Genomic DNA, 24,218 nt, shown 5'->3' on the forward strand with positions numbered 1-24,218 from the left:
GCGGGGGGTGGGAGTGAATGGGTGATGGGCACTGGGGGTTATTCTGTATGTTGGTATATTGAACACCAATAAAAAATAAATTAAAAAAAAGACTGAAACAGGAAGAAATAGAAAATCTGAACAGACACATAACCAATAAGGAAATTGAAGCAGTAACCAAACCCCCCCCACCAAAAAAAAAAAAATCAAGAGTCCCCGACCAGATGGTCTCCCAGTTGAATACTACCAAATATTTAAAGAAGAATCAATACTTATTCTTCTGAAGTTGCTTCAAAATTAGAAATGGAAGGAAAACTTGCAAATTCATTCTATGAGGCCAGTATTAGTTTGATCCCCAAATCAGAAAAAGACCCCACAGTAAAGAATTATAGACCAATATCCCTGAGGAACATGGATGCAAAAGTTCATACCAATATACTAGCTAATAGGATCCAACATGATCAAGTGGGACTTATTGCTGGGCAGCAAGGGTGGATCAACATCTACAAATCAATCAGTATGATACACCACATTAATAAAAGAAAGGATAAGAACCATATGATCCTCTTAATTGATGTGGAAAATGTATCTGACAAAATACAGCATCCTTTCTTAATTAAAACTCTCTCCAGTGTAGGGATAGAGGGAACATACCTCAATAAGCCATATATGAAAGACCCACAGTGACTATCATGCTCAACAGGAAAAAAATTGAGATATTTTCCCCTAAGGTCAGGAACACAACAGAGATATCCACTCTCACCCTGTTGTTCAACATAGTACTGGAATTCCTAGCCTGATCAATCAGACAATTAAAAAAAATAAATTAAAGGCATCTAAATCAGTAAAGAAACAGTTAAGCTTTCACTCTTCACAAATGACATGATATTCTATGTTGAAAACCCAAAAGAATCTACCCCAAAATTGCTAGAACTCACAGAAATTCAGCAAAGTGGTAGGACATAAGATCAATATACCGAAGTCAGTTGCATTTCTATACACTAGCAATGAGGCAGAGGAAAGAGAAATCAAGTATTTGATCCCATTTACAAATGCACCAAAACCCATAAAATATCTAGGAATAAACCTAACCAAAAAGGTAAAGGATCTGTACTCTGAAAACTATAGAACAGTTGTGAAAGAAATTGAGAAATAAACAAGGAAATGAAAAAAACTCCCACAGTCCTGGAATGGAAGAAAAAATACTGTAAAATGTCTGTGCTGCCCAAAGCAATATACACATTCAATGCAATCCCTATCAAAACATCATCAAAATTTTTGACAGAGCTAAAACAAATAATCCTAAAATTTTTATGGAACCAGAAAAGACCCTGGATAGCTAAAGAAATGTTGAAAAATAAAACCAAATCTGGTGGCATCACAATGCTGGACTTCAAGCTATATTACAAAGCTGTGACCATCAAGACAGCATGGTACTGACACAAAAACAGACATATAGATCAATGGAACACAAGAGAAAACCCTGGAATGGACCCTCAACTCTATGGTCAACTAATTTTTGACAAAGCAGGAAAGGGTATTAATTTTTCAATTGAAGTTCGATTTGCCAACATATAGTATAATACCCAGTGCTCTTTCCATCAAGTGCCCTCCTCAGTGCCTGTCACCCAGTTACCCCATCCCCCTGCCCGCCTCCCCTTCCACTACCCTTTGTTCATTTCCCAGAGTTAGGAGTCTCTCATGTTTTGTCACCCTCTCTAATTTTTCCCACGCATTTTCCCTCCTTTCCCTTATAATCCTTTTTACTATTTTTTATATTCCCTGTATGAGTGAAACCATATGATGACTGTCCTTCTCCAATTGACTTACTTCACTCACCATAATACCCTCCAGTTCCATCTATGTTGAAGCAAATGGTGAGTATTTATCCTTTCTAATGGCTGAGTAATTTTCCATTGTATATAAGGATAGGATATTCAATGGAACAAAGACAGTCTCTTCAACAAATGGTGTTGGGAAGATTGGACAGCCACATGCCAAAGTATGAAACTGGACCATTCTCTAACATACACAAAATAAACTCAAAATAGATGAAAGACCTAAATGCAAGACAGGAATCCAATGCGAGAGAGAGGAACACAAGCAGCAATCTCTTTGACCTTGGCTACATCAACTTTTTGATAGACATGTCTTTAAAGACAGGGGAACCAAAGGCAAAAATGAACTATTGGGACTTCATCAAGATAAAAAGCTTTATGCTGAGTGAAGTAAGTCAATCGGAGAAGGACAAACATTATGTGGTTTCATTCATACAGGGAATATAAAAAATAGTGAAAGGGATTAAAGGGGAAATGGGAGAAAATGAGTGGGAAATATAGAGGGTGACAGAACATGAGAGACTCCTAACTCTGGGAAACATACAAGGGGTAGTGGAAGGGGACGTGGGTATGGGGGCAGGGTGACTGAGAGGGGCACTTGATGGGATGAGCACTGGGTGTTATACTATATGTTGGCAAATCAAACTCCAATAAAAAATATACAAAAAAAAGAAAAGATACAAAGCTTTTGCACAACAAAGGAAACAATGGACAAAACTAAAAGACAGCCTATGGAATGGGAGAAAATATTTGCAAATGTCTTATCAGAGAAAGGGCTAGTATCCCAGATATATAAAGAACTTATCAAACTCAACACCCAAAACCCACAAAATCTAGTCAAGAAATGGTCAGGAGACGTGAATAGACATTTCTCCAAAGAAGACATACAAATGGTCCACAGATACATGAAAAAATGATCAACATCACTTGGCATCAGGGAAATACAAATCACAACCACAATGATACCACCTCATAGCAGTCAGAATGGCTGAAATTAACAACTCAGGAAACAACAAATGTTGGTAAAGATGTGGAGAAAAGGAAATCCTCTTGCACTGTTGGTTGGAATGCAAACTGGTATAGCTACTGTGGAAGACATTATGGAGGTTTCTCAAATAGTTAATAATAGAGCTACCGTTTGACCCAGCAAATGTTCTACTAGATTTATCCAAAGGATACAAAGTGATTCAAAGGTACACATGTACCCTAATGTTTATAGCACCAATGTCCACAATAGCCAAAATATGGAAAGTGCCCAGATGTTCATCGATAGATGAATGGATAAAGAGGTAGTACATACACACACACACACACACACACACACACTGAAATATTACTCAGCCATTAAAGGAGTGAAATCTTGGGACACCTGGGTGGCTCAGCAGTTGAGCATCTGCCTTTGGCTCAGGACATGATCCTGAAGTCTGAGATTGAGTCTCGCATCAGGTTCCTTGCAGGGAGCCTACTTCTTACTCTGCCTAAGTCTCTGCCTCTGTGTGTGTGTGTGTGTGTGTGTGTGTGTGTGTGTGTGTGATGAATAAATAAATAAAATCTTAAAAAATGAATGAAATCTTGCCATTTGCAACACCATGAATGGAAATAGAGGGTATTATGCTAAGCAAAATAAGTCAGAGAAAAACAAATATATGATTTCACTTACATGTGGAATTTAAGAAACAAAACAGATGAACATAGCAAAAGGAAAGGAATATTAAAGAAGATGAAATCAGAGAGGGAGACAAAGCATAAAACATAGTTAACTATAGGAAACAAACTGAGGGTTGCTGTGGGGGAGGTGGGTGTTGGATGGGGTAAACTGGGTGATGGGCATTAAGGAAGACAGTTGATGTAATATGGGTGTTATATGCAACTGGGTGTTATATGCAACTGATTAATCACTAAACTCTACCTCTGAACCTAATAATACTCTGTATGTTAATTAATTTGGCAAATCGAACTCCAATAAAAATATACAAAAAATAAAGAATAAAAGAATATATTGTATATATGTACAATGGAATATTATTCAGCCATAAAAAAACAAAATCTTGCCATTTGTAATGACATGGATGGAGAGTACTGTGCTAAGTGAATTATGTCAGTCAGAGGAAAACAAATATGATAATTTCACTCATATGTGGAATTTAAGAAACAAAATAAATTAACAAAGGCAAAAAGTAAGAGAGAGAAAAACCAAGAAAGAATTCTTAACTATTGAGCACAAACTGCTGATTATTAGAGGGAAGGTGGGGGTGGGTAGGTGAAATGGGTGTTGGGGATTAAGGAGTATACTTGTGATGAACATTGGGTGGTGCATGGAATTGTTGAATCATTATATTATATACACCTGAAACTAATATCACACTGTATGTTAACTATATTTGAGTTAAAAAAAAAAAGACTTGGAAAAAAATCTTGTAGAGCTTCAGTTTCTACATATCTCAAACAACTCTCCCAGAGTTATTATGAAAAATAAATAAGAAATGTAGCATATAAGAGCCTACTAGAGGGCCTTTACCTCTTCCATTGCTTAATTATTTCTCGTAGTTACCAGTCAGCATTGTAAAGCTTTCAGGGCTTCAAAAATATAAGTGAATACTCTAAGTTCAAATCCCTTCTTTCTCTCTAACTTAGCTTCCATAATTCCTTTTTCCCTTAGAACAATGTAGTCCTTGGTATGTAGAATAATCTTCTAGTCCTTAGATAGATCTGAGGCACACTCATTAATGTCTCAGTTCATTCCATGATTATTTCACCTCCTTTGCACTTCTGGGCTTCTTTCCAGGGCTATAGAATGCAGTTGTGATGGCTACATCTAAGGGTGACTCTCACCTTCCAATCAGAGATTTGTTTCCTTATTAAATTTTTCTGGCAGATGGCCATGATGTGTCTTGAGCAATGGGTGTCTTTCTAATTCAAACAAAGCCTACATATAAACTAGAGGTAGTCCTGGGCACCTGGGTGGCTCTGTCTGTTGTTGTCTGCCTTCTGCTCAGGTCATGATCCTGGGGTCCTGGGATCAAGCCCTGCATTGGGCTCCTTGCTCAGCAGGGAGTCTGCTTGAGGATTCTCTCTCTCTCTCTCCTTCTCTTCCTTACCCTGCTTATGCTCTCTCTCACTCTCTCAAATAAATAAATAAATAACATCTAAAAAAATAAACTAGAGATAGTCCTGTACTTCCTTATCCCCAACTTGCTTCAGGCACTGGCTGTATACTTACTACTTCCCCTTTCCCCACGCTTTGCAGCACCATATTGAGAAGTTTCTTTTCCAGATGGTGGTTCAAATGAGTTTTGGGGGCCCTCTATTTAAAAAAAAATTTTCAGTAATGAAAATATGCCATCATTTTACAGGCTAACGACTCCCATGGGTCTCCATTTCTGTCCTGGCTTCTACCATTTGATCTCTATGTGATTTTTTGCAAATAACGATTTTTCTGGATCCCAGTTTCTTTATCTGTAAAATGGGACTAAAATGAGTTATTGGAGAGGCTCAAATGAAATAATGTACATACAGTGTATGTAAAGTGCCTGCCAGGTGGTAGTACTATTTTTTCCACCCATTTACCACTCTTTTATGCCAGATCTCCTGGGAAGACTCAAGGATTCAGACCCCTCCCACTTCATTCTTGGCACATGATAGATACTCCACAATGTTTATTTCCTTCTCTTTGTCTCAGAGGACACCCAACTCAGTTGTGGGCTGTGTTTCAACTCCCAATGACCTGAATTCTAAAATCACAAGTTATACAAAAGCTCTGGATCTGATTCTCATAACCTATATATTTGTGGTCAGGGCCAAGCCCTTTTCTCCCTTTGTCACAGTGGGACTGGCTTGGCTACTTGGCTGACCATGCTTCTTTCCCAGAGCTCTTCAAATTTATTTAAAGTCTCTTTAGACTCATTTCCTAACACATTTTGTGATGTCTTATTCATTATAGAGAAAATAATGTGATATTTTGCTGGATATAAATACACTCTGGAGAGACAAGAGCCCAGAATTAATTTATGATTAAGTGTGAAATCAACCAGTAGCAAGATAGGGCTTCTTTCTATATCTCCTGTAGGACTTGTTCACCCTTTTATTGAGTGCTTTTGAGGAAATACCATAAGTACAATTGTAATGACAGTAGAATTTTAAAAAATGTAGGAGGAAGGAAGACTAAGGGAAAATAAGGGAGAGTGGGAAAGGATAGCTCCTCCCCAAAATAGCCTAAGGGGTGCTCAAAAAACGTGGAGGTACACCAGCCACATCAACAGTAGCTTAAGTCTCATAGGAAGAAAAAGCATCTCTCAGACATCAAAGCATAGGAATCTCCCAGACCTGACTGTTGACAATTGCACAGGGCAGAGTATTTGGTACTGTTTAGGGCATGAAACTCCTGTATGAGTGAACAGGTATGGGGGGAACTGAGCTAGTTATGGGAACAATGTACATAGGGTCGTAGGGGTCAAGATGGCTACTTACAAGACCAAACGATATAATACTTTCCAACCAAACAGGTTACACTGCATTGAAGAATCTAAGAATCAAGTGGCAGATAATATTTGGGAAGATCTTAAATGACAGCATGTTCTGCCAGCTCTGAATGGGTATAGGGAAAATTCTATTCCTGGATAGCAACTGAGGCGGCGGCTGCTACCACACCACAACCACCACCACTGCTACTTCTACAACTATGGCTGGTTAATATTAATTGAGCATTTATTAAGGGCCAACCACAGTTATTAGGGTAAAATAACTTACCCATGGTGACTGAGGCATTAATATAGATAATAGTGTTTTAAATTCCTTCCACAGGAATTATAGGTCAGGGTCTGATCTGCAATGGCTAGCAAAGAAGACACAGGGACTAACAGAGGAAATCAGTCTTTATTGAGTCCTTGTAGATCTTAGCCCCATAAGACAGACAGAAATCTGAGTCCTGCAGGATGATAGTAGGGGTGGAGAAAAGGTGAGCAATAGTTTGGACTGAGGTTGTTCATACCCTACATACCTCATATCATAATGGCTCTTGGAACTACAATTAGGTTGGTAGCATCATGGGACCTAGATGGGAGTAGCTAAGGAAGCAGAAACCAGAGGAGTAAATTCAGTTCTGATAATACTTGTATAAATTCAGTTCTCACAGGCTTGCCAAAGGCTGGGAAAGGGCCAGCATAGAGAAGACCACTGCCTTGCTTTGTTCTCTGGGACCAGGAAAGCCCTCTTGTTTGCAGGCTTAATTATAGGTACTTTTTTGGGGGCATTCTGAGGGCTTGGGCCTTCCAGAAATAGGCTTCACAGAGTCAGAGAAAGTTTACAACTTCAATGCACACCAAAACAGGGAGATCTCTTATCTCATTCAGAGGCTACCAAGTGTAAATTCTGCTCTGGAGAGAACATTCCTGGGTCCAACCCATAGTGACCCTGACATTCACATGGACTGACAGTTTCCTTTTCTTCCAGCCTCTGAGAAAAGATTGCGCACCTTTACTTTGCAGTCTAGTGGCTTCATAAAACCCATTAAATCTAAATTTAACATACTCTTTCAGAAAGTTCAGCTGTGTTTACTTAGGTTCCCAGAATTCCAGGCCACTGAGGGCAAACTTTGAGAATCACAGGTGCAAGGGACTTTTAAATCAACTTGGCCTCAATGTTTCCTTTAGGAGAATTTTCTCTGTCTGGTGGAAGCCACAGTGCATTAGCCACAGAGGAATCCACCATTTCCTGGCTCTGAGTACTTGGGCAAATGACATAACCATTCTGTGCCTCAGTTTTCTCATCTATAAAATGGAGCTATTACCACTACTTACCTCATAGAAATATCAGGAAAAATTCAATAAACCCATTCAAAAGCACATAGAGACACATTTGGCATATGGTATATTCTATTTAAGTGTTAGTTAGTACTCCTGGTTAAGTACAGGAAGTACATATCTCATCTTGGGCCTTTGGAGGAAGCTGCTTCCTCCCATCCTAGATAGAATGAGACTAGTTAAGGAATTGGTCACCAGCATCAAGGTGCCATCTAGGAATACCATCAGCCTGCAAAGAGTCCCCCATTACACTCCAGCTACCACTTTCTTTAGTGTGCCGCCCAATTGTGTTTGAGTGAATTTGAGAGATGGGAGAAGTTGAACAGCATCAGAGTTTCAAACTTCTCATGTAAGTGGGTGGCAAATGGTAGTTTTTTCTTCCCCAGGATAAAGATCTTGACAACCATGTGTCTTTACACTGAAAGGCAGGGCTTCTGTAGGTAGCTGCTTCATCAATATTAAAGAAAGTTATGACTCCCAAGAGTATTTCATGTCCTAATCTGCAGAACTGTAATTATATGGAAAAGAGATGTTAAAATGTGATTAGGGTTACTACTGATTTTAAAATAGGGAGACTATGCTGGATTATCTGTGTGGGCCCAATGAAATCACTCCAATAAAAGAGTAAGCACTTTACAGCAGAGGGAAAAGAGGAAGTCAGAGAGATGAAAAAGGGGAAGCAGAGGATTTGACATTAGCTTGAATATGGAGTGGGGCACATGTCAAAAAAACCCGATGACCCTAGTCATACAACAACAAGGAACTGAATTCTGACAATAACCAGTGAGCTTGGAAGAAGATTCTGAGCCCTGAATGACAACCACAACCCCATTTGATATCTTGATTTTAGTTCAGTGAGACCCTAAGAAGAGAATCCAGCCACATTATGCTGAATGTGTGATCTAAAGAAACTGTGAGAGAATAAATGGATGATGTTTTAAGCTGCTAAATTTGTCATAGCAGTAACAGAAAACTAACACAATGCTCTGGGTCTCAATTTGTATGTCTGTGAAATGGGGGCAAAATGCCTTGTCTTGCTTACCTTTTGGGCTGTTATGAAGACAAAATGATGGGTCCAAGAGGGCTCTGAAGTTTCAAGTTATAAAACTGTTATGATATTCTCCAACAGGGAAAAAAGTGCATCTGTTTTGAAGCAATTGGATTGAAGCAATTAAAAGCTTAGAGCTGACATTTCCCAGAAGTGCTAAGGGTTTGGAGGGTTGCTTCTCCTCTCTTAGAGAAGCTGCATAGTATAGATGCAATCAGAAAACCTAGGTCCAGCTTTATTTTCTACATGCATATCCTTAGTCATGTGTCACCTCTCTGAGCCTCAATAAAATGAGGGTAACCATCTCTGGTCTGCCTAGATGATATGGTTGTGTGAGGCTTGACTAAAGCAATGACTGTAAACATGTAATGGGGACAAAGTACCGAGATGGGAAGTCTATTAGTCCTCTCCAGTGTGTGCTCTGCTGCTGGCAGCAGATATGATTGGGTAAACTAGTCACCCAAAGAAAGTAGCATTGAACTCTTAGCACCTGTTTTCTGCCATTATCTCTGGTATGTGGCCTTAGACAAGTCCCTTCTCCTCTCTGGGTCTTTTTCCATTTTAAGAGGTTATAGTATAGTCTATGGTCTTCAGCTGAAAGGCTTCAGAATCACCTGGAGAGATGAATGGCAAATGGGGGATAAGTAGTTCTCTTCTTTTTATATGCCCCTCCTACCCCCAATAGACTATCACCTAAAAGCTCAAGTCAGAGAAGTTTATTAAATCATGCAAAGTAAGTCCTATTTAGGATATAGGAATTGAATCCCAGGTTATGTGGTTTCAAGCAACTGATTCTCAAATTTAAAATTTTCCTAGCCAATTTCAAGCTGATTAACAAGAATCATGCCCCTCCTAGTTCCTTGCAGTTCCCATTAATATTGCTTTGTCATGACTGTGAGATTTCCTCCCAGAATCCCCCTTATGCAAACTGAAGATCCTAAACTAGGGCCAGAGAAAACCTTGTGGATTTATCTACGTTTTAGTTAAATGTAATCTGTAACAAAACCCATAGCTGAGAATAACAGAATGTCAAAATCTAAATGGAATTTTGAGACTATCCTGTTTAAAAACAATTTGAGGCCTAGAGAGAGGGATGTACTTGGTAAGCATTAAAGAAAATCTGTGACAGAGGCAAATCTAGACCCCTAGGGCTTCTGAAAGGAGTTCTTTCCACTGCTGCATGTTGCCTTTCCACTGTCTTTAGTGGCCAGAGATTTGAAAATCTTTCCTTAGGTGGGTTTCACCATTTTTTGAAGTGGAGAAACTTCATTTATATGTCATCAAAGTACAAGGCCATTTACAAAGCACTGTAAGAAGGGGGCAGCTATGGACACCATCTTTATAAACATTCTCAACATAACCAAATTGGCCTTTTCCAGCACTTTGGGTCTTTGCCTCACCAAAAGGTCTTCTTCCTCAACCTGCTTTTTTGTCTCAAATGCCTTGTATCAGTGCTTCTCAATCTTTAATGTGCATAGAAATATAGAAATCTTATTAAAATAAAGGTTCTGGGGGCACCTGGGTGGTTCAGTGGTTGAACATCTGCCTTCAGCTCAGGTCCTGGGGTCCTGGGATCGAGTCCTGCATCAGGCTCCCTGCAGGGAACCTGCTTGTCCCTCTGCCTATGTCTCTGCCTCACTCTATGTGTCTCTCATGAATGAATAAATAAAATATTTAAAATAAAATAAAATAAAATAAAATAAAATAAAATAAAATAAAATAAGTTCTGATTACAAATGTCTGTGGTGGTGCTCAAGAATCTGCTTCTAACAAGCTCCCAGGTAATGATGATACTGAGGGGGATGGACCACATTTGGAGTAGTAAGACTTGTAGATATTGTTTCCATCAGTCTCATTTCCAAGTGTCTTCTCTATGTACCATCAGGATTCCTTTACTACTAAGGGGTAGTATGAAGTATTAGAAACAGTAAGGCCTCTGTAGCTCCCAGTCCCAGATTTTTATCAATCCTTCACTGTATGATCTTGAGCAAAGCCATTTCTCATTTCCCTGAAACTTAACTTTCTAAATCTGTAAAATGGGGCTCTTACCAATCATGCAGTGATGTTGTGAGGCCTGAGAGAATGACAAGGGTTTATGCAAAGTAGACTGCAGATGGAGAATCCTGGTTATAAAAAGATTCTGTGCTTGAGTTTCCTTAGAATTGAAAAATATGACATGAGCAGTGCATGGCAGCTGCATCATCATGTCTAATATGCTCAAAGATTGTTTCCATGAAAAAAAAAAACTGCAGCTGGATATATGCAACTGATGAATCACTAAATTCTACCCTGGAAACTTATAATACACTATATATTAACTAACTTGAATTTAAATATAACTTTAAAAAAGTGCAGATGGAGGCCATCAATACTGGACAGTCTGCATATTTTATTGAAAGTCACACGAATGGGCCCCAGGATATCTTTGTCTGATGTCACATATGTATTTCACATAGGCAGTCTTTCTAGCTTCTGTTAATGTCCTTGGTATCAAGTGCTTTATTTCCCTATGAAAATGAAGGCTTTTCTTCATCAAAAACACCCCTTCAAGGTATCTTGTTTGCTTCTATCTTGTTTGTATCTTTTAAATGTTCCTGAAGGGTTTTGGGCTTGCAGTGTGTCAAGGCCATTTGCTTGCAGCTACATTAAAACTAGTATCATTCTTTTGAAAACATTTTTTTTGAAACATTCTTTTGAAAACATTTTTTTTCTGGTAACAGAGATACACTTTCCTCTACTACTTTATTCTAATTATTACATAATCAAGGAACATCTAGAAAAGGGATGGATACTTCCCTTTGAAAACCAGTTATTTTAGAAATACTAAAGTATTTCTATGTGGTGCTGTTTTGTTACTGAAGTTGGATGCTGAGTTTTATACTCCCACCCTGTGGCTAGACAACCTCTCCACCTTTTTTAAAGCAAAAACTTCAATAATATTTCTTATTCTAAATCATCTCTAACTTTTGTTATCACCACAGAAAACCTTGTAAGGATTTGACCCCAAGCATTAAGTACCAAAGAGGTACCAATACCTTTTTTCCCTTCTCAAACGGTATGTGTGGACGCCTTCAGTTTCTTGGACTGAAAATACACATACTACAACCTTGGTAATGTACATAGACACATATGAGGATCTTTTTTTCTTTGAAAAATAGCTAAGCCAAAGACCTAGTAACTGCTAAAAAAATAAACTCTTCATTTCACAAGGTAAAACTGAAGGATTCTTTTTAAAACATTACCAAATGGGTATATAGGTGAGGAGAAAGCTTAACTCAGAAATTTCTTCCAGTCCAGTTTTTGTTCCTCTCTAAACTAGACCTGCAACCTCTATTTCCCTTCAAATGTTTGCTTTTTAATATTTTATTAGAAAAAGTCAGAGTCATCCAGTTCCAGTAATGTACCCTCTGTGTTACTAAGGGAAAACAGCATGGGATAGAGTCAGAGAGGCCTAGATTCTAATCACAGTCCTGTTATTTACTTTATGTATGACCTTGAGCCAGTTACTTTAGCCTCCTGGGCCATAGTTCTTTTATCTGTAAAATGAAGGAATAGCATCTACCTGCATGATTGATGTAATGACAAAGATTATGTATATGAAGCACTTAGAACTTAATACGTGCTTAGTAAGTGTTACCACTGTCAGTTCAAGGTTTACAATTCATCCATTGCCAGTTTCTCTAACCTGCTGGTCAAGGTAATTTCCTATAGTTGCACTCTTCAATAGTTCACCTATAGTTCACCTCATTCTCATAGCCTCTTCTAAATGACTATTCCATCCATCAAGCCTGGGACAAGTCAGTCTCATTCCATGACAATGTGCCTCACCATAGAAGCTTCTGCTCTTTAAATTAGAGTGCAAAGTAGTGGAGGGAGGGCACTAAATTTCATCTTGGGGCATTCTTTGGGTATACCCCAGGGCAGGGGCAGAGCTATCCAGCTACTGCTTCCTAGTCTCAGCCAGTTAGGTGGTCCCAACTTTCTAGGCCAGGCTTTTGATATATGGCCTGGAAAACACATAGCAATCTCATGGTCACATTTCTGGGACACCTATTTAACTGGACTGCAGTGGCTTTCTCTAGTTCTCAATAATCTTTCAATATTTGTAGTGGTGATTGTGGTACCCTCCCCCCCACCACCAAGAAAACAGGAGTGAAATGATGTTTCTACCATCTTCAAATGTACTGAAGTCCCATTGGCCACTGCTTCTGTGGCCAAAATCTACACATCCACTTGCTTTAGTTAGTTATCTAATGGGGCAGAGCAAGCAGAGAGGCCACAGCCCTAAGAACAGTGCTCAAGAAACACTTTCTGGGTGAGGCTGGCAGTCTCACAGCAATTTCCTTTTAGGGGTGGTGGTCGAGTAGAATGGTGGTCACTTGGCTCTCTTGTTCCTGGTTCTGATTAACTTGGCCTTTGATACTGGGTAGAACTGAGAGAGTTCTATGTTGCCACCTGGGCATGTCTTTATTGGAAATAGCATCAAGTTTCCACTCAATTACTTCCATAAAGGCTCTCAGTGTGTTAGCCTACATGATACTAATTCACCAATGAATCATGTTGAGTTCAGTCTTGAGAGTGGCTATCACCCTTCAGTAATACTGTTTCAAAGGCATCTCAGAGTTGGTTTGGGCATATCTGCATTCTCTCTCCCTTCCCCTTCCTCCATCTCCCTCTCCTTTCTTTTCGCATGTCTATGCTGCTCTGTCAGGTCCATAGTCAAGGTCTTGCTAGAAGGATCCAAGTAGGAAAGTTCTTTTTCTTATATGGGGCTACACTATAATGACACAGACCCTAAAGACAGGTTATGGCCCAAGCACCTGCATGGAAACACAAGCAGTGACACTTTCTCCAGCAGCTTCCCACCAACAAATAAGAATCAGAAATACCTACTTAGATTTCTGAATAACTATACCAGTTGTGCTTTAGACTGAGATTGCAAATGGAACACCAGCTTATATCTGAAAATTTTCCACTTGATGACAAATATGTGGAGCTCAAAAATAAGGGTAAAAGCCAAACATTCAAAATGATGACCACTAAAGCCATCAATCATAAGGCCCCTTGTTAGATAAGTGTTATATAATGGAAAGAAACTTGTATAAGAGCCTAGGGACCTAGGAACTTTTTGAGACATGGCTGATACCTTGCTCTGCCTCAGTTTATCCAATAATAAACTAGGAAGTTAGGCTAAGTAAGTTTGGAAGGCCCTTCCAATCAAATACTTTATGGGTTCTAAAGAGTCTTTTATCTTAAGTGCTGTGGTTCTTAACCTTTATTGGGTCACAGGCCCATTTGAAATTCAGTTGAATGTTATGGACCACCTCCCCAGAAAAGGCACAGTGTCATGGAATTCTGCATACCATTTCAGAAGCTTCATGGAGTTTCTGAATCCACAGACACTGGGTTAAGAGTTGCTTCTCAAAGAATTTAAAAGAGTTTATCTCCAGAAGGCAAACATAAAGCAACAGTGCCAGGTGTCTGGCCTCAATCCATCTTAACAATTTTCCCAGTATTTGACCCAAAAATGGAACTTCTACAGGACAAATGCAGTCTGCCTTTTTAAAAGAACTGTTTTCAGCTTTTGTTTCTATCTTGATTGCTTAGAAATGAAGCTGTCAGGAAACAAAATAGAAGGAAAAATAATTCAAACAGACCTAGGCTTCAACATGCAAAATATTCTTTGCAGATTTGTCATACATGGTTGTATGCAAAAATAAAAAGGCCGCTTTCCTGAGTTCACATGAAGAAGTTGTGATTGGCATCACCCATGATGTCTGGCCCAATAGGAGCAGACAGGTTCTTGGCAATACTGCAGTGCCAGAGCTCCAACCTGGTACCAGAGTCATTATCCTCAGTAAGAGACATGTTAAGATTCTCCAATGTTTGGCAAACATTCCTACTCTTCTACTTCCAAGGCAAGCAATGGTCCCAATTCAAGTAGTTTTTACTTCAGGGTAAGTAAGATCTCTGAGATCAGTCTTTAGTCTCAAATCTTTCAGAGTTGATGGTCTTTTGAGGAGACAGGAAATTCAGAATACAGTTGAAAACTAAGCTCCTTTCTTCAACTCAGGTCAGTAGATAGCTTGGTTTCTGCAGTCTGGCTTGAGGAAGTTCAGACATTCACAATCATATAGGAGCTCAAGATAGACCTTCTGAGGAAATGAAGACAGAATACATAAGAGAAATAAACCTGTGTCTAAGACATGTGCCCCTTATTTTATAGCATCCTAGAGCCTGAAGGTGCAGGGCCAGGAAGGAGCTGCTCTCTTCAGCACAAAATGTCTCAGCACAGAAAAGTTTGAAGACCCTTCCAGAACCTGTGAAGGGTCGCCTGAGGCCAAGGATTTTAAAACCTGAAAAGAAAAGAAGAGAGTAGGTAATTAGCTAGAACTAGTCAAGTACTTAACAGCCACTGAGCAGTAAGGCCTTTCTTGGTAGGTAGCTAATCATATAATTGGTAGCTAATCTTCTGAGTAATAGAGGCTAGCTAGGAAAAGGCCCTTACAACAACTCAGATTCCATGAAACAGGCCTAAGATTGTGCTATAATCAGGGCTAGAAACTGTGCATTTGACCTCAACTCTAAGCCCCCAAAAGACCTATGGAACTCTGAGGACTGGCAGTGATAAGAAGAAAAGGAAGGCTAGGAAACAAATGGAAAGCTCTTCTTCAGATACCAATCTCATTTACATTTATATTGGTCCATGTCATGCCAGCAATCTGATAGCCAAACAATTAGAACTCCTAGGTAGAGAAAAAAAAATTCCGTGATCTCTGTGGCTCCTGTGACCTTAGCAAGTTAACATCTCTTCTGAACCTCAGTTCCTTTATATGCTAAGTTAAAATACATATTATCCTCCTTAATCTGGCATTTGAAATGGAACAAATGAAATAACGGAAGTGAAAGTACTTTGCATTAAACAAATATAAAGGACTAAGGATAAAGGTTCAGGGGTAAGACTTGAATAGTGATTTGGTCTGCAGGTGTGAAGTCCCTACATGATACTGAAGTAGACTCATGGTACTTGTTATAACACCAAAAGAGAAGTTACCAATTTTCTTATAGACCCAAAGGATGTCAGAATTAGAAGGTTCCAAACTTTTAGTTTTACAGATTGGGAAATTGAGGCTAAGAGAACAAAATGTACTTGCCACAAATGTCACAGTCTAGGATTCTGAATGAACTTTATCCAAAGGCAACTTGTAAAACTACACTGTAATTTAGTTGGGGGAAAAAGAAAGAAAAGAGGAGGGAGACTTAAAAAAATAGGGAACCTCAGAATTGGAAGGCAGTAAGTTTAAGGGTCACATAATTATAGGCTACCCCTGGACCTACAAGATATTTTAATCCTCAAAAGCTCAGATCCCATAAAGAAGGCTTACATGTAATAAGATTCTGTAATCAGGAGTGGAGACTACATACCAGAGGCCTCAACTCTCATCTCCAGGAAGTCTGCCTTGAGAACTGTGGGTAAAGGAGGAAAAATATTTCACTAAGATTCTAGAAATCAGAACTGGAAAGGCAAAGCAAAGGTTTGGTGACCCTTTCAGGCCAGTGCCAAAGAGTCCACTTGAAAAATGGGAAGTGATTCCATCCAAGTGTTTCAAAATATCTAGATCTATGCTTATTAGTTGGGCTGCCTCTCTGGCAGATTTAGAAAGCCCAGTAACTGAGATACAAAGACGTCTCTCAGGTGTCCAAACAATCCTTTGAGTGTTAGACTATGGGAGGGTAGTGGAGCCCAGAGAAACTGGCCCAAAGACTATATTCTGTGATTATCTCTGATAGGGAGGAAAGGCAAGGTGGAAGGGCAAATACCATGCAAAACATCAATCATCCTTTGTCTAGAAGACCAAACCAGCTTTCTTCAACCTCTTGATTTAGTAATACTAAGTTAGCCTTGTCTGGGAAGAGCTGGAGGGAAGGGACAATCCTAAAGAATGAAGCCCTAGTGTTGCCAGAACATCCCAGAAATTAGCTGGCTAGGGCTATTTGTGTACTACTGTTTTTCACTTCTTTCCTAAGTCTATTTACACATACTTCCTGAGATATCTTATTCCCATTCATGGTTTAAATCACCACCAAAAACTGAGAACCCACCAAAGGGCCACTATTCATGTTGTGGTAAATGTAAATGCCTCATGAAGTTGCACAGTGGCTGTAATCAACAGTTCTACACTTAAATCTCTGTGGGTTTAACTGCAACTATTATTACAAGTTGCAGTTACCTACTAGACATTTCCTTTTTTATTAAGTTTTGTTTAAATTCTACTTAGATAACATACTGTTAACATACTGTTAACAAGTGCCCTCCATATGTCAACCACATATTTACCCCATCCCTCACCCCCCTCTCTTCTGGTACATATGTGTTTGTTTTCTATAACTAAAAGCGTGTTTCTTGGTTTGTCTCTCCATTTTTTTCCTTTGCTTATTTGTTTTGTTTTATAAATTCTACTTAATTATAAATATATAACTTTTACATAAAATATATTTATATATCCTTTATGGATATATATAGCTATTATATAATTATACTAATATTATATTATATTATTATATTTATTATATATACCACCTCTTCTTTATCCATTCATCAGTCAAACACAGGCTGTTTCCATATTTTGGCTATTGTAGATAATGCTGCTATAAACATGAGGGTGCAAAGTTTGGGTAATCCTTTCAGGCTAATTCCTTTGAATCAGCATTTTCATATCCTTTCAGTAAACACCTAGTACTGGTATTTGCTGGATCATAGCAAGTTTCTATTTTTACCTTTTTAAGGAACCTCCATATTGTTTTCCAGCGTGTCTGCACCCAGTTTGCATTCCCACCAACAGTGTTCCCCTTTCTCCACATCTTCAACAACAACTGTTGTTTTTTTATGTTGTTATTTTAGCCATTTTGACATATGTGAGAGGATATCTCATTGTAGTTTTGGTTTCCATTTCCCTGATGATGAGTGATATTGAGCATCTTTTCAAGTGTCTATTGGCCATCTGGATGCCTCCTTTGGAAAAAAAATGACTATTCATGTCTTCTGCCCATTTTTAAACTGGATTATTTGTTTTTCGTGTTGAATTTTAGAGGTTCTTTATATACGTTGGATGCTAACCCTTAATTGGGTATGTCCTTTTTTGCCAGTATCTTCTCCCATTCTGTAGGTTGCTTTTAGTTTTGTTGATTGTTTCCTTCACCGTGCAGAGCTTTTTATCTTGATGAAGTCCCAAAATTCATATTTGCCTTTGTTTCCCTTGCCTCAGGAGACATTTCTAGTAAGTTACTATGGCTGATGTCAAAGGGGTTGCTGCTTGTAGTCTCCTCTAGAATTTTAATGGTTTCCTGTCTCATATTTAGGTCTTTTATCCATTTTGAATTTGTTTTTGTGTTTGGTGTAAGAAAGTGGTCTGGTTTCATTCTTTTGCATGTTGCTGTCCAGTTTTCCCAACACCTATTGTTGAGGAGACTGTCTTTTTCATATTGAATATCCTTTCCTGCTTTGTCAAAGATTAATTGACCATACAGTTGTGGGTTCATTTCTGGGGTTTCTATTCTATTCCATTGAGCTATGTGTCTATTTTTGTGCCAGTACCATACTATCTTCATCACTGCAGATTTGTAATATAACATGAAGTCCAGAATTGTGATGCCACCAGCTTTGGTTTCCTTTTTCAAGATTGCTTTGGTTATTTGGGGTCTTCTGAGGTTTAATACAAATTTCGGGATTGTTTATTCTCGCTCTGTGAAAAATGCTGTTGTTATTTTGATAGGGATTGCATTAAGTGTGTAGATTGCTTTGGGTAATATAGATTTTTCACAATATTTGTTCTTTCAATCCACAAGCATGGAACGTTTGCCAGTTCTTTGTGTCATCTTCAATTTCTTTCATCGCTATTTTTTAGTTTTCAGAGCACAGATCTTTTTCCTCTTTGGTTAGGTTTATTCCTAAGTATATAACAGGTTTGGGTGCAATTTTAAATGGGATTGATTCCTTGATTTTCTTTCAGCTGCTTCATTGTAGATGTATAGAAATGCAACAGATTTCTGTGCATTGATTTTGTTGCCTGCATCCTCACTGAATTCATGTATCAATTCTAGCAATTTTTTTGGTGGAGCCTTTTGAGTTTTCTGTATTAGAGTGTCATGTCATCCACAAAGAGGGAAAGTTTTGCTTCTTCCTTGCCAGTTTGGATGCCTTTTATTGTATGCTTCCTATGGCTCTGCCTTCCAGTGCTGTTACATAACAGTGGCAAGAGTGGACATCCCTGTCTTGTTTTTGACCATAGAGGAAAAGTTCACAGGTTTTCCCCATACATGATGATATTAGCTATGGGCTTTTCATATATGGCCTTTATTATGTTGAGGTATGTTAGAGAGTCCCTCTAACCCTGCGTTGTTGAGGGTTTTTATCATGAATGGATGTTGTACATTGTCACATGACTTTTTCTGCATCTATTGAAAGGATAATATGGTTTTCATCCTTTCTTTTATTAGTGTGATATATCATGTAGATTGATTGGCAAATACTGAACCACCCCTGCAGCCCAGGAACAAATCCCAGCCTATGGTGGTGAATGATTCTCTTACTGTACTGTTGGATTTGGCTTGCTAGTATTTTATTGAGAATTTTTGCATCCATGTTCATTGGGGATATTGGACTCTTGTTCTCTTTTTTAATGGAGTCGTTATCTGCTTTTGGTATTAGGGTAATACTGGCCTCATAGAATGAATTTACAAGGTTTCCTTCCATTTCTATTTTTTGGAATAGTTCGGGAAGAATAGGTATTAACTGTTCTTTAAATGTTTGAAGAATTCCCCTGTGAAGCCATCTGGCCCTGGACTTTGTGTGCTGGGAGAGTTTTGATTACTGATTCAATTTGTTTGCTGGTTATCCGTCTGTGGAAGTTCTATTTCTTCCTGTTTCAGTTTTGGTCATTTATAGGTTTCTAGGAATTTATATGTTTTTTCCAGTTTGTCTAATTTGGGGGCGTATAGATTTTCATAATATTCTAATTGTATTTCCGTGGCATTGGTTGTTATTTCTCCTTTCTCATTTGTGATTTTATGTATTTAGGTCTTTTTTCTTTTTGGTAAGTCTGGCTAGAGGTTTATCAATTTTCTTAATTTTTTCAAAGAATCAGCTCCTGCTTTCATTGATCTGTTTTTTGGGGTATTTTTTAGGTTCAGCATCATTTATTTCTGCTTTAGGCTTTATTATTTCCTTCCTCCTTCTGGGTTTAGGCTTTGTTTCTTTGTTTCTTTTTCTTTTTTTTTTTTTTTTTTTTAGACTTTGTTTCTTGGCTTCCTTTAGGTGGCTTTGTGTTTATGGTGAGGGATAGGGACGAAATGGCATCAGCCAGCTCCTTTGTTCCTGGAGAGGCATCTCCATGAACACTGTCTCTCAGAGACACACTCTGAGAAGACTAAACAGTCTTCCCTCTGTGTTCTGCAGGTGTTCTTCAGATCACTTGTTTCATGCTGTCTGTCCCTCTTATTTGCCTGTCTTCTTTCCAGGAGCAGCACAGTGTCTCCAAGTCTCTATCCCAGACAAACTCCAGGCTTTAAGCCCTTGTACGTGTAAGAACTCAAGAAATTCAACCTCTCTCATTTTCCAAGCCAATGACTTTGGCAAAATGTTCTCCTTGTGCATTCCCTTGTGTGCTAGTCTCTCTCTTGCCTGATTCTGTGACCACAGCCCCCTCCCCTTCACAGCACCCATGATCCATTTCTCCATAAGCCCCCACTCCACATTTCCTACCTTCTTCAATGTGGCCTATTCTCTCCCTTTATTTGTGGAGTGTGTTCTAACAGTCTTCATGTCTATTTCTGGGGCATTTAGTATGGTTTTTAGTTATCTAATTGGATGTTCATTGGCTGAGGCAAGCCTAAGGTCCTCCTGCTCCACCATCATCTTCCTCTCAACTTCTACCGGGCATTTCTATATGGATATCCCACAGGGTCTTCAAAAACACTGTGTCCGGGCAGCCCCGGTGGTGCAGCGGTTTAGCGCTGCCTGCAGCCCAGGGCGTGATCCTGGAGACCTTGGATCGAGTCCCACGTCAGGCTCTCTGCGTGGAGCCTGCTTCTCCCTCTGCCTGTATCTCTGCCTCTCTCTCTCTCTGTGTGTCTCTATGAATAAATAAATAAAATCTTAAAAAAAAAAAAAACACTGTGTCCAAAATTGAGGAGAGTAACTTTCCCACAAAATCTGTTCTTCCATGATTAATTATTGTTATCATTCACTTAATTTTCCACATTAGACTTTTTTACCTCTTAATCCTTCTCCAATGCTCCGTGTTTATATATATATATATATATATATATATATATATATATATGAGATAGAGAGAGAGCACATGTGGTGGGGAGGGGGCAGAGGGAGAGGGAGATGCAGACTCCCAACTGAGCAGGGAGCCCAATGTGGGGCTCAATCCCAGGACCTTGAGATCATGACCTGAGCCAAAGGCAGATACTTAACCAACTGAGCCACCCAGGTGCCCATCTAATGCTTCATGTTTGAAAAGTCGGCCAGGGGATCCCTGGGTGGCGCAGCGGTTTGGCGCCTGCCTTTGGCCCAGGGCGCGATCCTGGAGACCCGGGATCAAATCCCACGTCAGGCTCCTGGTGCATGGAGCGTGTTTCTCCCTCTGCCTATGTCTCTGCCTCTCTCTCTCTCTCTATGTGACTATCATAAATAAATAAAATAAAAAAAAAAAGAAAAGTCGGCCAGGTTTCATTGTATCTATTTCAAATCTGTCCTTCTATTCCATTTTACTGGCAATGCTGTAAGTTAGGGCCTAATTAACAGTTGCCATGATGATTAGTCTCCTAATTGGTTTCTCTGTTTCTAGCCTTTACTCTCCCATCTATCTTCCTCATTACTAAGAGAATGTTTTGTTGTTGTTGTTGTTGTTTTACAACTGAGTCATCCCAGAATTTGCACTATCGTGTTTAAAAGTTCCATGATTCTCCATGTACTATAGTATAAAGACCAAGTTCCTTAGTATGTCATATAAGGTCTTTACAATCTGGCCACAATCTGTCTTTCCAGCTTCACCTCCAGGTAAGCTTTCCTCTTTTCACTCTGACATTGTAGCCAAAGTGGAACACTAATCACTTACTGAACCTGTCTTGTATCAGCTGTTCTTCCTTACTGAACCATCCTCCCCTCCCTTCTCTTCTTGATGGACCATTTCTTATTTTCATTTAGGTTTTAAATTTTTATTGGTTATGGAAGAGAGAAGAATGAGGATGTGAAGTAATTCAAATGTCAGGCTGCAGTTGGGTACAAATGGGAAGTAAAAAGGAGCAGAACAAAAGTTAAACAGATTATTATTTTTATCAGAGATGAGAGAAGAGCCTGTTAACAATGTCTATAGATGGTACTGATGTGGCAAGTCTGAGAATCTTGACCAGTAGCCAGCATGTAGACGTATCAATGTAAGTGGTGGTTATAAGGTGGGAGCCTAGACAGAAGTAGCGTTTTTTTCTATGTGGATACTAAGTGGGAGGAAGCTGTATGGCTTTATGTCTCATGATACACTGGAGGACAGGTGTATCCAATTCAGTCTTGCCCACATTCCTACCAAGACGGAATCTGGGGATAAGGAATAAGATTAAATCTAGGTAGGGGTAGTGGAAGGGGAAGTGGGCAGGGGGTCGGGGTGACTGGGTGATGGGCACTGAGGGGCGCACTTGGCGGGATAAGCACTGGGTGCTATGCTATATGTTGGCAAATTGAACTCCAATAAAAAATAAATAAATAAAATAAATAAAAGATTAAATGTAGGTTTCAGAGACCTGAACATAGGATAAGTAGAGTGGTGCTCTAGCCTGAAGTGCCTGGTTTGGCTACAGCCCCCTTATTTTGTGAGTTGGTCCAAGAATTCCCTGAGGAGTAGCTGACAAAACTAAGACAGCAATTGCCAATCTTTCCATACTCTCAACATTATTTTGGCTATAGTTTCCCTATTATAAGTCAGCCTGCCTTAAAAATTCTATTGGACTTTGTTCATTCCTCTTATATATTCTCTCTCAATACCTTGGTTCCCTGCCTCAGGCTACAAATAAACTCCTCATGTTTTTGGTGTATTTCTACTTATTTTTAAGCCCCAACTTAGATATCACTTCCTCTAAAAAAGGTTTCCTTTAGATATACCTAGTCCACTCTGTTAGTTCTAGTTCATTCCATTTCCTTGGAACTTATTTCTCATTTGGCTTAATCTAGGGAGGGAGGAAGGATCACTAGGACATAGGAAGTGACCCTGCTCACAGGTGGGTACTATATTAAGAGTCTTAAAGAGTCTCTCTTGTCTTTCTCTCATTATTTTTTCTCAAGAGGGACATTTGACTAAGCCTGTTTTAAAAACATCCTAAGCAAACACATTATTGTATTGTTAAGAGAAATCTGGGAGCTTGACTCATTTTATCTGTCATGGTCGAATAAATAGTAAATTATTGTCTAAGGAGAATTGGGCCTGTTCTAATGGCTGACTGCCAAACAGAACTAGGATGACTTGTTGTGCAGGGTCATGTCCGGGTGAGTTAAGTCTCACAGTTTTGACTAAATGATGTCTTTTACCCTAGCTCCACTGCTGGTAAAAGCACATTGTTCTTTTACCTGACCACCTATAAGAGTTATACTCTTATTACTCATCAGGAAACACAATTTCGAACTCCGTAAAAAGCAACATGGAACAAACTCACAAAAAAGTCCCTAGAGGTTAAACTACCATATTTTAGGTATTCTAGTCTAAAGAGTACCAAATGCTAAGCTTTGGATAATTTGTACCAATGTCTTAGAAGTTTTAAAAACAAACTATTTAGAAGGAAGAAAGGGAGGGAAGGAGGGAGGGAGGGAGTAAGTAAATAAAACAACAACAAAAAAATAGATTCCCAGGTCCCACTCTTGGAGATTCTGTTTTAGTGGATCTAGAGTGGAAGGCAAGAATCTGTTTGGTTTTTTATTCCCTCAGTTTTTCCCCAGCGATTTATGTTACGCCACTTAAATGTTTACCTATGCTTATTCTAAGGCTGTTTATGTTAAGAATGTTGCATTCTTTATATTCCTATCAGCTTCCCTTTTAGAATATAATAGAGTCTAAATAAGTAAACTAACAAAAAATAAGATCTACATTGAGTGTCATTTTTTTGCAATATTACTTAGCATGTGAGTACTATGTGTGTGTACATGTGTGTGTACGTGTGTGTGCATGTGTGTGTGTGTGTGAGAGAGAGAGAAGCAGAAGAGAGGAAGAGATAGAAAAACAGAATCAGAGACTCAAATATACAACAGATATGGAGACAGGCAAAGAAAGAAAAATGGGAGAGAGAGACAGAAAACGAGTAAAACAAACAGATAAGGAGACAGAGAGACAATGATAAAAGCAGATATATAAGTAGAAAAACACAAAGAGAGACAGAGACTGAGAATGACAAAGACACAGACAAAGAAACAGTGTGAGAGAGACAAATAGAATAACAAAGACAGAAAAACACACATGTATAGAGACAAAAACAGGCAAGACACCAAGAGACAGAGAGACAGAAATA

The 24,218-nt window shown here is 39.0% G+C and overlaps 1 protein-coding gene across 5 annotated transcripts in view; it reads right to left on the reverse strand.

Moving 5' to 3' along the window:
* Positions 1-11,032: 11,032 nt before the first annotated feature.
* OPHN1 (oligophrenin 1) overlaps positions 11,033-24,218 on the reverse strand; it is a 526,295-nt gene continuing 513,109 nt past the window's right edge. For 3 of the 5 annotated variants that reach the window (XM_038587598.1, XM_038587599.1, XM_038587602.1), the window contains 2 exons: positions 16,089-16,130; positions 11,033-15,019 (listed from right to left, as the gene is read on the reverse strand). In XM_038587598.1, coding sequence (XP_038443526.1) covers positions 16,097-16,130 — 34 coding nt within the window. In that variant the 3' untranslated portion in view covers positions 11,033-15,019; positions 16,089-16,096. Of the gene's footprint in view, positions 15,020-16,048; positions 16,131-24,218 lie in introns of all 5 variants that reach the window. The other 2 variants (XM_038587600.1, XM_038587601.1) reach the window with 2 other exon arrangements.

Source organism: Canis lupus, chromosome X (assembly GCF_011100685.1).
Source record: "Canis lupus familiaris isolate Mischka breed German Shepherd chromosome X, alternate assembly UU_Cfam_GSD_1.0, whole genome shotgun sequence".
In the NCBI taxonomy this organism is placed as follows: domain Eukaryota; kingdom Metazoa; phylum Chordata; class Mammalia; order Carnivora; family Canidae; genus Canis; species Canis lupus.